Genomic DNA, 12,964 nt, shown 5'->3' on the forward strand with positions numbered 1-12,964 from the left:
TACAAAACACACTGTTACCTTTCATTTTTCCTGTACAGATCCTAGTAATATGAAATCTGTAGCCAAAGTCTAACCTTTTATATATATATATATATATATATATATAAAATTATATTTAATTTACATGTCCAAATCAAAGTAACCAGTGAAGAATCCTGGGGTACCATTTGAAAACCAATATATTAAACAGAATATAAAGAAGAAACAAGCAAATAGGGAACTTAGAACACATTAGAAAGAATATTGATTTGCAAATAATGACGTCAGCTAAATTTAAACCTTCTAGCTGAGCAAAAATGACTTAATTCATCTGGGAAACAGAGGAAAGAGTTAATTACACTTTCTGAGATGCTATAATTATGCAGGTAAGCATTTGAAATATAAAACACCTATGGGAATAAACAAGAGGACATTGTCATGATTATGAAATAGATCTCTTAAAAGCAAAAATGTCATATCGTATCAAACGTGCTCTGACAGACCCCGCAGAGTATTCTGAGTCGATAGTCTGGGTTATTTCCACGGCTCTGCTCCTGTGTTCTGAGGCATAGCACTGATATTCATTGGTGCCTTGACTTCTCCACCCGAAAAATGGGGATAATAACTAGGCTTACAATACCTTACACCTCTTTTTAGGGAATAATAATAAAGTGTTTATTCCATGGGAAAGGCTATATGTCCCTCTATCCCAGAGAGATAACGTGGTATCTTTGACTTCCCAGCAGGGCTTAGTTTAATTTATAACTAATCCCCCCAAATATCCCCTGCATTTATTTTTCTTCGGTTTTTGCGCTTCTTCAGCACTGGCTGCTCTTTTGAGAGAAGGGGAGAGTCTGGAGGATATGATGAAACTCTCCCCTGAGGAGCTCCTGCTGAGATGGGCTAATTACCACCTGGAAAACGCAGGCTGCAGCAAAATCAACAACTTCAGCAGTGACATCAAGGTAGGAGGAGTGGACTTTGTACACGACTAACCACAGGGGTGGTGGGAATTGGGGCATTAACAGAGAAGAGACAAAGATAAAGACAAAGGGGCTTCATCTCTTCAGAAGTTCTGGCGTTAGTTAGAGTGGCCGGTGCTGTTTCGGGGCCCATGCTGTTCTCGAGTCCATGTGCAGCTCCAGCTCAGGGCCACATGCAGACCTGCCCAAGGCCCTAGCAACCGCACCACATCAAACGAGATGGGTGTCCCCTGGAGTTTCAACATCAGAACGTAGAGGGATGAGGGTGAGTTAGGGGAAGAGCAAGAGGTAAGACTGATTTTTAGGTAAAGAGAGTCTGTGTAGGATTCTAATGTCTTTCTGATTTTATCAACGGGAGCATCAGATGGGGATTCCTTTAAAAAAAAATTAAACAAAGATTACTCTTCTAATTATCCTAATCATAGCAAACAGTATGTACTGCATGCCAGGCACTGTTCTAACTGCTTTATGCATGTATTGACTCATTTAATCCTCACAACAGATCTTTGAGATAAGGATTATTATTTGCTCATTTTGCAGATAAGGAAACCGAGGTAAAGAGAATATAAGTAACTTGCTCGAGTTCACATAGCTGGGGGAGTGGGGTCAGGACTCAAACTGAGCAGTTGACCTCCATGATACTTGACCACCATACATACTGCTCCTCTAAAACAATTCGTAAATTTCTTGAAAGCTTTTTATTTGTAGAAACCAGAGTGATGTTTAAAAGATAATGATTCTGGAAACCATCTGCAATGAGAATTAACCCCAGAAATCGTAGAAGACACAGTTAGTCCTACAACAGCGATCCAAAGGGGGAAAGGCTGAGGGAAGCATGCACTGTAGTTTTCAAGTTTGTGAAAAGTTCCATGCCAAGGTGAAAGGAGCAGCTTGTTAGCATTGATAACAGATGGGCCGACACAGAAAGAGCTTAAGGAGCGGGAAGGAATGTCAGTCCCAGGAGGAAATGGTATGAGATGCTGGAATGCAACATGAGAAAAACATTCCAGTCTCCACTTTCTCAAAAGTTAAAGACATTTTCTCCAAAGATGAAGAGTCAGACGAAGGGTCACATGACTCACCAAGTGAACCCAGGCTTGTAATTCTTGAGTGACAACTTCCCCCTGCTGTGGACTTAATGGCTTTTAGAACTCAAGGTCTGCCAGGCACAGTACCAATTAGAGTGAAGCTTCTAGATGGAAAGTCCCCAGTTCCTTAGGACATAAGCTAATAATGCCAAATTTATTTTTTCTAACTACACAACTTTCATTGGTTATTAACATTCTTCTTGCACCACCAGCCAAACTGGGATTAAACAGAAACTGGACAGCATCCCTTTGTGCTCAACACTTAGGTTCTGCAATCATTTCAGCCAAAATTCTCAAACTTTTCAGATAAAATTAGGATGCTTGGTTGGAGCCATAAATTTACCTGAGTTCCTATGACTGAAAGGCTGTGTTCTTTAGACTATGAGATAGGAACCGGCAAGCTGAGCACTTATACAGTGGTTGTGCCTGTTCTCTGGGAGTAGCTGCCTCACCACCAACGTCAGTGCTGTGACATGTAAGTCTGAGCATGTGGCTCAGACTTTGGGAGTTGCCCTTAAATCACACAAAGTCAGCAAAGGAGGGGAGAACCCCCAAAATACAATGAATGAGACAAGTCTCTTAGGGTCTGGTGAAATGAGGTGACTCTTAGCAAAGCTAAACAGATGGGACACATGATGTGCAGATTTTATTCATGCCTAACCCTGCGTGGAACTTTCACTGACTTCAAAATACCTACAGCAAAAAGTAAGAGAAAGGAGAAGGTAGAGAGAAGAGATGAAAATCAGTTTCCCCAGGTACAGCATCCATGGCCGGTGCTCTCTCTTCTCATCTTTCTAATGTCACAGGAGGTGAGCATACCTCTGCTCTCCCTGGGCTCTACCCGGTTTTTAAAAACAAACAGAGCGACAGCTGATTTTTCAGTCTTTAAGAGAAATTAAGATGTCTTTAAATGATTTAAATAAATTACCTGAAAATCTGTATGCTTTCACTGAATGAGAATAAACTTGTAATTTTAAGACTATGATTCAGAAAATTTTTTGTCAATAAGCCTATTTCCAGAATCTAAGAAAACATGAGAATTCGGTATCCATATCTACTCTGCAATAGCTAAACTAAACCACTTTTTCTAGCTTCTTGATAAATAGTAAATGCACTTCCCTTAATATTGCTCCCTTTACATAAAGACTGCTTGTGAATGCTTCAATATTCTGTCTTCGAAATCTTTTTCTTTTGATGATTGTCCATTTAAATGTGTTTTTAAACTCTGCCTTAAACTTCTGCTTCCTTTTTCTGTCACTTTTTTTTTTAACTAAACCTTAGCTGACTGACTTCTACAGCAATATAAAGGTATATATATTTTCCTGTATACAATTTAATACATGTAAACAAATTATTTTTCTCCCCTAAAATCAACAGAATAGCATTTGCCTTTTATGTATGTCCTGTATTTTCAGCTGTTATACTCCTTTTAAAAAGAAAGGCAAATATAATATATAAAGAAATAAATAGAAAATTCAAATTAGTGAATGTTCCCAGCTTTGTTAATTAAGTTGCATTCTTGAATGATAGTTGGATGAGAAATCAAATAGGTTTGCTTTGGGGAAATTATTGTCGTGCTAAGTATGTAATTAGCTGTGCCATTTTGAAATTGTAATTTCCTCATTTCTCACAGGACTCAAAAGCTTATTACCACCTGCTTGAACAGGTGGCTCCAAAAGGAGAAGGAGGTATTCCTGCTGTTGTTATTGACATGTCAGGACTGAGGGTAAGGCCATGCCCCAAGTCGTGTTAGATGTGATGATTCCTCTGCATTGGCTGTTCCATTGCCCTATGTGATGCTGGCTCCAGAGTTCCATGAGTGGACATCTCTGCTTAGAGCCGTGTTAAATTGTTAAAAACTGTTAACAGTTTTGGGTTGTAACTGTGGAAAATTGAATCTGGAATTAAAATTAAGGAAGGAGAGGAATGCTAATTAAATGCCACACACCGTCAGAGGCACTTCTGCATGTGTCCCCTCATTTAACAGGCCCTACAACACCAAGAAGGATTCTTTTTTCCATTTTTAGATACCTGAATATTATTTCTAGAAATAGACAGGATATTTACACAAATAAATAAATTCCCACTATCACGATGAAAAACAAAATGAGATGCAGAGGGGTTATTTAATATGTTCAAGATCATATGATCTTGATGGAAGTCATGTGATCCAAGGCTGGGGCTCTTTCCTCTATTAATCCTACTAAGAGGAAACCCCACTTGCTGGGTTCTTCCTATGTGCCAGGTATTATGCTGGGCATGTTGCTTACACTGCCCCTAATCCTTGCAAACATCACTAAAGTAAGTGCTAATAACTCTGTTTTATAATTGAGAAAACTGAAGGTCAGAAAAGTTAATAATCACCTCATGGCCACAGAGCCAGTATGTGGCATAGCAAGGATTTAAGCCCAGGATGGCTCCGAAATCCACCCAGCCACAGCCCTGCCTCACTACACCCTTGAGGGTCACGGGAGAAAGGGCTGGACAAGACCGTCTGAGTTTTTAGAGGTGTCTGGTATGAGGACCCACTGAAAACTAAGTGGACAGCCTAGAAGAAATGGACAAATTCTTAGAAAGGTATAACCTTCCAAGACTGAACCAGGAAGAAACACAAAATATGAACAGACCAATCACAAGTAATGAAATTGAAAGTGTGATTAAAAATCTTCCAACAAATAAAAGTCCAGGACCAGGTGGCTTCACAGGTGAATTCTATCAAACATTTAGAGAAGAGTTAACACCCATCCTTTTCAAACTCTTCCAAAAAATTGCAGAAGAAGGAACACTCCCAAACTCATTCTATGAGGCCACAGTCACCCTGATACCAAAACCAGACAAAGATACTACAAAAAAAGAAAATTACAGACTAAGATCACTGATGAATATAGATGCAAAAATCCTCAACAAAATACTAGGAAACAGAATCCAACAACACATTAAAAGGATCATACACCATGATCAAGTGGGATTTATCCCAGGGATGCAAGGATTCTTCAATACATGCAAAACAATCAATGTGATACACCATATTAACAAACTGAAGAGTAAAAACCACATGAAAGGATGCTCAACATCACTAATCATTAGAGAAATGCAAATCAAAACTACAATGCAGTATCACCTCACACCAGTTAGAATGGGCATCATCAGAAAATCTACAAGCAACAAATGCTGGAGAGGGTGTGGAGAAAAGGGAACCGTCCTGCACTGTTGGTGGGAATGTAAATTGATACAGCGACTATGGAGAACAGTATGGAGGTTCCTTAAAAAACTAAAAATAGAATTACCATATGATCCAGCAGTCTCACTACTGGGCATATACCCAGAGAAAACCATAATTCAAAAAGACACATGCACCCCAGTGTTCATTGCAGCACTATTTACAATAGTCAGGTCATGGAAGCAACCTAAATGCCCATCAAGAGACGAATGGATAAAGAAGTTGTGGTACATATATACAATGGAATATTACTCAGCCATAAAAAGGAACGAAATTGAGTCATTTGTTGAGATGTGGATGAATCTAGAGACTGTCATACAGAGTGAAGTAAGTCAGAAAGAGAAAAACAAATATTGTATATTAACGCATGTATGTGGAACCTAGAAAAATGGTACAGATGAACTGGTTTGCAGGGCAGAAGTTGAGACACAGATGTAGAGAACAAACATATGGACACCAAGGGTGGAAAACCGTGGTGGGGTGGGGATGGTGGTGTGCTGAATTGGGCGATTGGGATTGACATGTATACACTGATGTGTATAAAATTGATGACTAATAAGAACCTGCAGTATAAACAAACAAAAAAACAACTAATACTAAACTTTCTTTGGGTTATTTGTATGGAAATATATTAATATAAATGTTTCAGACATTAGATGAAATTTCTAAAAATCTTATATGTTCTGGTATAATGTTATAAGTCATAATTCTAGTTATTACTTTAAAATGTATATCTCAGAAATAACTAAATTTCCTTGTCAATTGCATTATTATGAACTTTCATCAAATCTTTAACCGTGGTCATTTTTAAGTCTTTTGTCATTTACAGACAGTTTTGGGTGTACTCTGATGCTTTTGCAAAAATGTTCCTATAAAAGGGTTTCATCTTCAAGGAATTCATGGAAACGACTCTGACAAGTACAGGTTTCTGGTAACTGACTATACTGCTGAACTGAATGAATAAGAGTTTTCAGAACTCTAATGGAAAACTGATGAATTCATAAAAGTACTAACAAAAGATCAAGATGAAAAAAAAATTACATGGGACTGAGTGAACTGATGAAGATGATTATAATTTTTGTGACTTTCTGTTTGAATAAAAAAAAATCCCACAAGGACTCAGAGGTGTAAAAAATATACAAATCAATTTTCACTGCAAGTAAAGGAGCTGTTACAGTGGAGGATTACTGGACTGAATGTCAATATTATGACATAGTATGAGTGTGTTTCGTGTTTGGTAATTGCAATCATTGTTGCTTTTGTTGTGGTCATCCAAAAAAAAAGTTTATTCTTACAGTTGTCTCATCTGTTGTTCAGCCACATTATCTGACACAGATAGGATTTAGAGAGAATAATCTTAGAAAATCAGTATGGTTGAAATCGTCAAGAAAAAAAATCCTGTGGGTCAATCCAAAAGAAAATCTTGATGGAATGTTTTTATCTTATGTAGAAAAACAACTTTGGAAAGAAAATAAAAGATTTTGCCAAAAAAATAAATAGAACCATACAGTATAAAAAAAAAAAGAAAAGAAAACAAAGGGCACAACAAGGGTCCGATTAAAACTTCAGTTTTGCCAGCACTTTAGTATTGATGTAGAGAAGTTGCCTTACCCATTCTTGTGCCTCATTTCATATCATTAGAGTTAAATCCAATGAGTTAATATTAAAGTTAACTCATTCCTGCATGAGAAGTAGAGCTTCTGAAATGTATAGTGTTATCTAGCAAAGCATCATATTAAGAGATAATTCTAGTTTTAATAAGTTCCAGTTGTCTGAAAATTTGTGGTTTCATACACTTTTAAGAGCGTTAAAGGGCAATGGACCATATTTCAACAAAACTTTAGTTTTCTGATAAGAGTCTGTTTCCAAATGACTGGAGATTCTCTAGAACTATTTGAATAGACTTTTAATACATTAAGGGGGTGATCCTCAATCTGAAGTCTGCAGAAGCCAAATAGATATTATATATTTATCGATGACACTGTGTAGCTTAAATTTATTTTGTCTGAGCTGCAAGTACGCCAACTCAGTGTGGGAAAGGCGGTTAAACCAATCAGAAGTTCTTGTTGGCAGATGTAAATATCTTTGATGAACTGAAAATAGGAATATAATTTATTACTTAATAAATGAACATTTTTCATGAGGTCTATGCAAGAAGGTAATAAAAAGGAAACCTAATGGTTGAAAATAATTAAGATGAACTTAAATGATAAAACTGTAGAATCTACTGAATCTCTTTAAAGACAAGACAACCAACTATTCATCTGAAATGGTTCCGTTCTGTATAAAGATGGAAGGACTTGATTACTTAACTTCTGAGATTCCTTTTACTTGTGACTTTATGATTTTGGTTCAGGCAAATACAAGTGATAATTTGCTGTTTTAAGTGTCTATCTGAGGTTGAATACTAAGGATTTCAGTAAGATTCCCATCTCTTTTTCATATTATTATCCATGTCTACTTTGTGCCTAGAGAGGCTTTGACCCAGCCTTGAGACGTCCGTCCTTTTTCATTGCAGGAGAAGGATGACATCCAGAGGGCAGAATGCATGTTGCAGCAGGCGGAGAGGCTGGGCTGCCGGCAGTTTGTCACAGCTACAGATGTTGTCCGAGGGAACCCCAAGTTGAACTTGGCTTTTATTGCCAACCTCTTTAACAGATACCCTGCCCTGCACAAACCAGAGAACCAGGACATCGACTGGGGGGCCCTTGAAGGTAACTGGAAATTGGTTGCTTAAATGTTCGGAAAAGCAGTCACAATTCTAATTCAAGGGCAATTCAAAATCACCTCCTAAACAAACATAAGCCCCTCACGTGGAAGATTTGCAAACAGGTCATCAATTCTCTGGTACATAACAAAGAGAATAAATAGATGAATCAAGTCAGTTACAGACAAACAGCAATAATCAAATACTATTATATCACATCCATTATACATAGGCTTCATCCATTATCAGAATTAAATGTTTTAGGGAAGACAGTGCATTTAATTATCAGATGAAATAAATCCTGAGTTCCAAAAACCTAATTTATGTACTTAATGGACTGAGTGTTAATTCCTAGAGGCAAGAAATTGCAGCCACGCATCATTTAAAAATGATATTTAACTTATGTTAAGAGATGCTTACTGAAATTTTTGTTTTGCTTCTTTGATTTGGATAATGGGGGCCACAAAATAATATTTTGAGGCAGAATCCATGACCGTTACATTTAGGAGGTTAAAGCCCTAAGACTGGACAAAAAAATCACACAGTTTTAGTCAAGTTCTAATAGGTGATAGTGCCAGAGATGTTTTTCTTTTTTTCATCGTGAATTGTCCCGATATTGAGACAGAAAATCAATACAAAAGTAATAATAAATGAATGTCACCGAAGAAAGAAAATCCAGATTTAAAGAATTGGTTGATCCTTTTCTGCAGCGCTTTACTCTAGCTGGAAGTGCAAAATCAATCTGTGTTCCAATGCTGCTGCATTTGTATGATTTGATGAACAGTGGTCAGGGGTCTGTGCATTCTGTTGACTACCAAGTATGTATGTCAAGCCCTCTAATCACCCGTTTCTAGCTGCCTCTAGATCATCCAGATTTGGGTCCATCGCTATCGCTTGAAATTCAGCATATACAAGACAGAATTGATCATTTCCCCTTCCCGCATTGCCTCTCTACCCCCTGCCCCCATTCCATCTACTCTCCTTTAGAAATTCTCCATTTCCATTAATCATACCATTTTTTTCTTCAGTTACCAAAACTCTGGGTTCCACTTTGATATCTTCCTCTCCTTCCCGCCAAAATCTCTTGAATCAACAAATACTAATAATTCTTCCCCCAGAATGACCTTTAGATTGTTATTTTTCCTTTCGGCTCTTCCGGACTCTTATTAAATCATACACCAACTATTTCACTAGGTCTTAGGGGCCTACTCCTCCATCCATCAAGCACTTGAATGTGCCCACGTGCTGGTGTCAAACACTATCCCCTCTGTGTGTTTAATTTAAATGCATTTTGCCTTTCAGTAATTCTGCACACTGCTGCCAAGCACATCACAGTGCTGCTTTCGTTATATCTCCGCCTTGCTCAAGAATTTATCATAGTGATAAAAAAAAGAACCCATAGTGACTGTCATTGTCTAATATATCAACCAAAATCTGCTACCTGGCATCCGAAGATGCCTGATTCTGGTTCCAGCCACTAGACAGCCTTGTCTCTGTGGCCTATACAACACAGATCCCTGAAAAATCAGTTCCTAATGGTTTTTAAGACAGACCTTGCCTATCGCTCCCTTTGTGTTCATATTTACACAATCTCCTACTTCCACTCCTTACTTATCCCCCCAGATCCTCTCCTCTTTCCTCTTTAGTATCCAGATTTTACTAACCCTCTAAGGTAAAGCTCAGATTGCGCTCCCTCCAAATTTAGCCCATAAAATTCTCTCCTTTATCTCAACTCGAATATAAATATCTACCTCATATTTTAGCCCTCCAGCTTGCATGATCCCTCTTTGATGCCTAAAATACTTGTTTTTCCAGAAAGAATGTAAGCCTTTAAGGGACAGCCCTGAAGAGTTTCCCCACACAGGATCTTGTGCACCACTAATAGATGCTCTAGATATACTCATTGAATTGAAGTGGAAAAAAAAATTAACACAGAATAACAACCCTCATCCAAATCCATTAGGGTTTTTTTTTCTACTTTCAGTGTTTATTACAGCTTCTTTAGTTAAACTTTGATCATAAAAAAAGGCATATTTTCTAGGTACGTGAAAGATAACTGGTCTTCATTCATTTAGGTGAGACAAGAGAAGAGCGGACATTTAGGAACTGGATGAACTCCTTGGGTGTAAGCCCTCGAGTCAATCATTTGTACAGGTAAGAATATTGGAAGACTCTTCCTTAATATGAGGTGCCAAGACCTGGAAAGATCCCCAAGATTTCAAATACCACTGTGGTGTGCAATTCTCTTTACAAAGTGTGTGCACCTCGGTGAGAAGGGGGAAATGCCACGTTGAGCAGCAGATGTGAAGAAACTCACTTCCATACACCAACCTTGCTGTGTATTTAGTACAAAAATCATAACCCAGCAGCAAAAGGACACATGGAATCCCTGTTGTAAACCCAAGATCTGCTCAGAAGCAGGCCAAACAGTAAATGTTCAGTTTGTGGCTGTATCTCCTATGCCATTTGTTAGAGCCGTATTTCTTTTTCTGGAGGCTGCGTGTTTCTGCTGAAGGGGCAAAGGTGGTCACACCTGGGGGAGACCTCCAGTCAATTCCCTCCCTTTCTCTGAGTCGAGGTTTCTTCACCTCTAAAGATGGAGCTACTGCTGCCAGTGTTGCCAATTGCTGGGAATGTTCCTTGAGCTAATATATAAGGAATTGCCTGGCCCGCCGCAGGAGCTTCATAAATGCTGAGTATCTGAGAATTCTTTTGTGTTTGTTTTTTGTTCAGTGACTTATCAGATGCCCTGGTCATCTTCCAGCTCTATGAAAAGATTAGAGTCCCTGTTGATTGGAACAGAGTGAACAAACCACCATACCCCAAACTGGGGGGCAATATGAAGAAGGTAAACAATGACTCTTTTTTCTTTTTTTTTTTTTGGTTGCGTTGGGTCTTCGTTGCTGCATGTGGGCTTTCTCTAGTTGCATCGAGTAGGGGCTACTCTTCATTGCGTTGCGCAGGCTTCTCATTGCAGTGGTTTCTCTTGTTGCGGAGCTCGGGCTTTAGGTGCATGGGCTTCAGTAGTTGTGGCACATGGGCTCAGTAGTTGTGGCTCACGGGCTCTAGAGCACAGGCTCAGTAGTTGTGGCGCACAGGCTTAGCTGCTCCGCGGCATGTGGGATCTTCCAGACCAGGGCTCAAACTTGTGTCCCCTGCATTGGCAGGCGGATTCTTAACCACTGCGCCACCAGGGAAATCCCAAACAATGACTCTTCTAATGTTCTGGTAGGCAGTTGAAGTCATAAGCCTGCAAGGGTACCTTGTGAATACTTTATCAGGAGGCCAGACTTAGATAACTGTTTATCCATGGATTAAATTAGAGTACTGCAATCAGAAACCTGAATGGTTTTATTAAAGTGAGTTCATTATTTCAGTTGATTACTTAGTTATAATTCCATGTTGGATGTCTTTAAACTTTATGATGTAAAAATTCTAATTAAGATAATTAGAGCAAGCAGAGCTGCAGGGTTGCTTTTGCCCCAGCAAGATCATCATTCTAATTTTCTAAAGAATCGAAGCCTTGTACTAACAGTTTGACTTGTACAAATAGTATGTCTAGTGTCAACGTAATGGGAACACATTGTTCTGTAAAAGCAGCCACAGGGTTGGCACGAACATTTCCCACCATTTCTCATGCCTGTGACCCAATGATGCATGCGTCACAGCCACAGGAATACCTGTCCCACATGTCGGTCTACCGTGTGCGTGTAGGATGGAGAATTCAGATGTTCTATGTCAATCTCTATGAATTCAGCTATTTTAGGAACATTATAGACAGGTCACTTAGTATGGCTATCTAGTTCTGTAGTGTGATGTAGCCATGAAAATGTTCATCATCATAATTCATTTTGGTTTTGCCCTTAAAGTACACTATGAATATGTTTTTGGTGGGAGTGAGGGGTTCCATTGAAGAAAAGACAGAAAATCATTTGACTAACTTAGCATCCTAGAATTGCAGAACCAGGCGAGGCTTGAGAGATCAATCAATCTCACCTTATTGTTTCATTTCGTGTCTTTATTATCTTATTTTCTCGGGTATTTATCATCATCAAGATGCTGACATTAGATTGTTTCCCTTCCCGCTCATTAACAGCTTGAGAACTGTAACTATGCAGTGGAACTGGGGAAGAATCAAGCGAAATTTTCCCTGGTGGGCATTGGGGGCCAAGATCTCAATGAAGGAAACCGCACCCTGACATTGGCCTTGGTTTGGCAGTTAATGAGAAGGTAATGCAACCCGGGGGAATGACATTTTATTGAATGTATTCTTCATCTAGAAAAATACTTGCAAATTTCAGAGTTGTGATTTAATTTGATAAAACTATATTTTAAGCTAAACTTAAAACCAAAGGAATGTTGGCAGAGCAGTCCTGCTTTACTTTTTTCTTCCGTTCAGTTCTGACAGTTCTGTTTCAGGTACTTTGAAACTCTGTTATTAGGTTCGTCAGTGTTTTAGATTGTTATGTTCTCTTAATGAATCACCCTTTTTCATTATGGAGTGACCCTGTTTATGCCTGATAATATTCTTTTCTCTAAAACCTATTTTTCCTGATATTAATACAGCCAGTCCTGCTTCTTCTTGATTAGTTTAGCGTGGTACATTTTTTTTCCATCCTTTAACTTTTAACTGATTTGTGTAAATACAGTCACTTATCTTTTAAAGGGGCTTTCAGAATAAGGGGGGGAATATGCTATATTTACCTACCTATCTGTCATTTCAGGTTCTCTTCTTCCCATGGTGTAGATGCAGATTTCGATCTGATATCATTTGCCTTCTACTTGAAATATTTCTAGCAGTGCGCCATCTGTTGGCGAGGAATTATTTCAGCTTCTGTCTGTCTGAGAATATCTTTATTATATTTTCATTTTTGAAAGGTATTTTATCTGAGTGTACAATTCTAGGTTGATAGTTTTTTCTTTCACTATTTTGAAGATGTATTCACTCTCTTCTAGCTTGCATCATTTCCAATGATAATCTGTTGTC

General features: G+C 38.5%; 1 protein-coding gene across 3 annotated transcripts in view; it reads left to right on the forward strand.

Moving 5' to 3' along the window:
* The window catches only part of LCP1 (lymphocyte cytosolic protein 1), a 55,041-nt gene that overhangs the window by 26,714 nt on the left and 15,363 nt on the right, over positions 1-12,964 (forward strand). For 2 of the 3 annotated variants that reach the window (XM_060128758.1, XM_060128759.1), the window contains exons 8-13: positions 802-944; positions 3,684-3,776; positions 7,789-7,984; positions 10,053-10,131; positions 10,711-10,825; positions 12,074-12,207. In XM_060128758.1, coding sequence (XP_059984741.1) covers positions 802-944; positions 3,684-3,776; positions 7,789-7,984; positions 10,053-10,131; positions 10,711-10,825; positions 12,074-12,207 — 760 coding nt within the window. The remainder of the gene's footprint in view (positions 1-801; positions 945-3,683; positions 3,777-7,788; positions 7,985-10,052; positions 10,132-10,710; positions 10,826-12,073; positions 12,208-12,964) is intronic. The other variant, XM_060128760.1, reaches the window with a different exon arrangement.

Source organism: Lagenorhynchus albirostris, chromosome 18, assembly GCF_949774975.1.
Source record: "Lagenorhynchus albirostris chromosome 18, mLagAlb1.1, whole genome shotgun sequence".
Taxonomy (NCBI): domain Eukaryota; kingdom Metazoa; phylum Chordata; class Mammalia; order Artiodactyla; family Delphinidae; genus Lagenorhynchus; species Lagenorhynchus albirostris.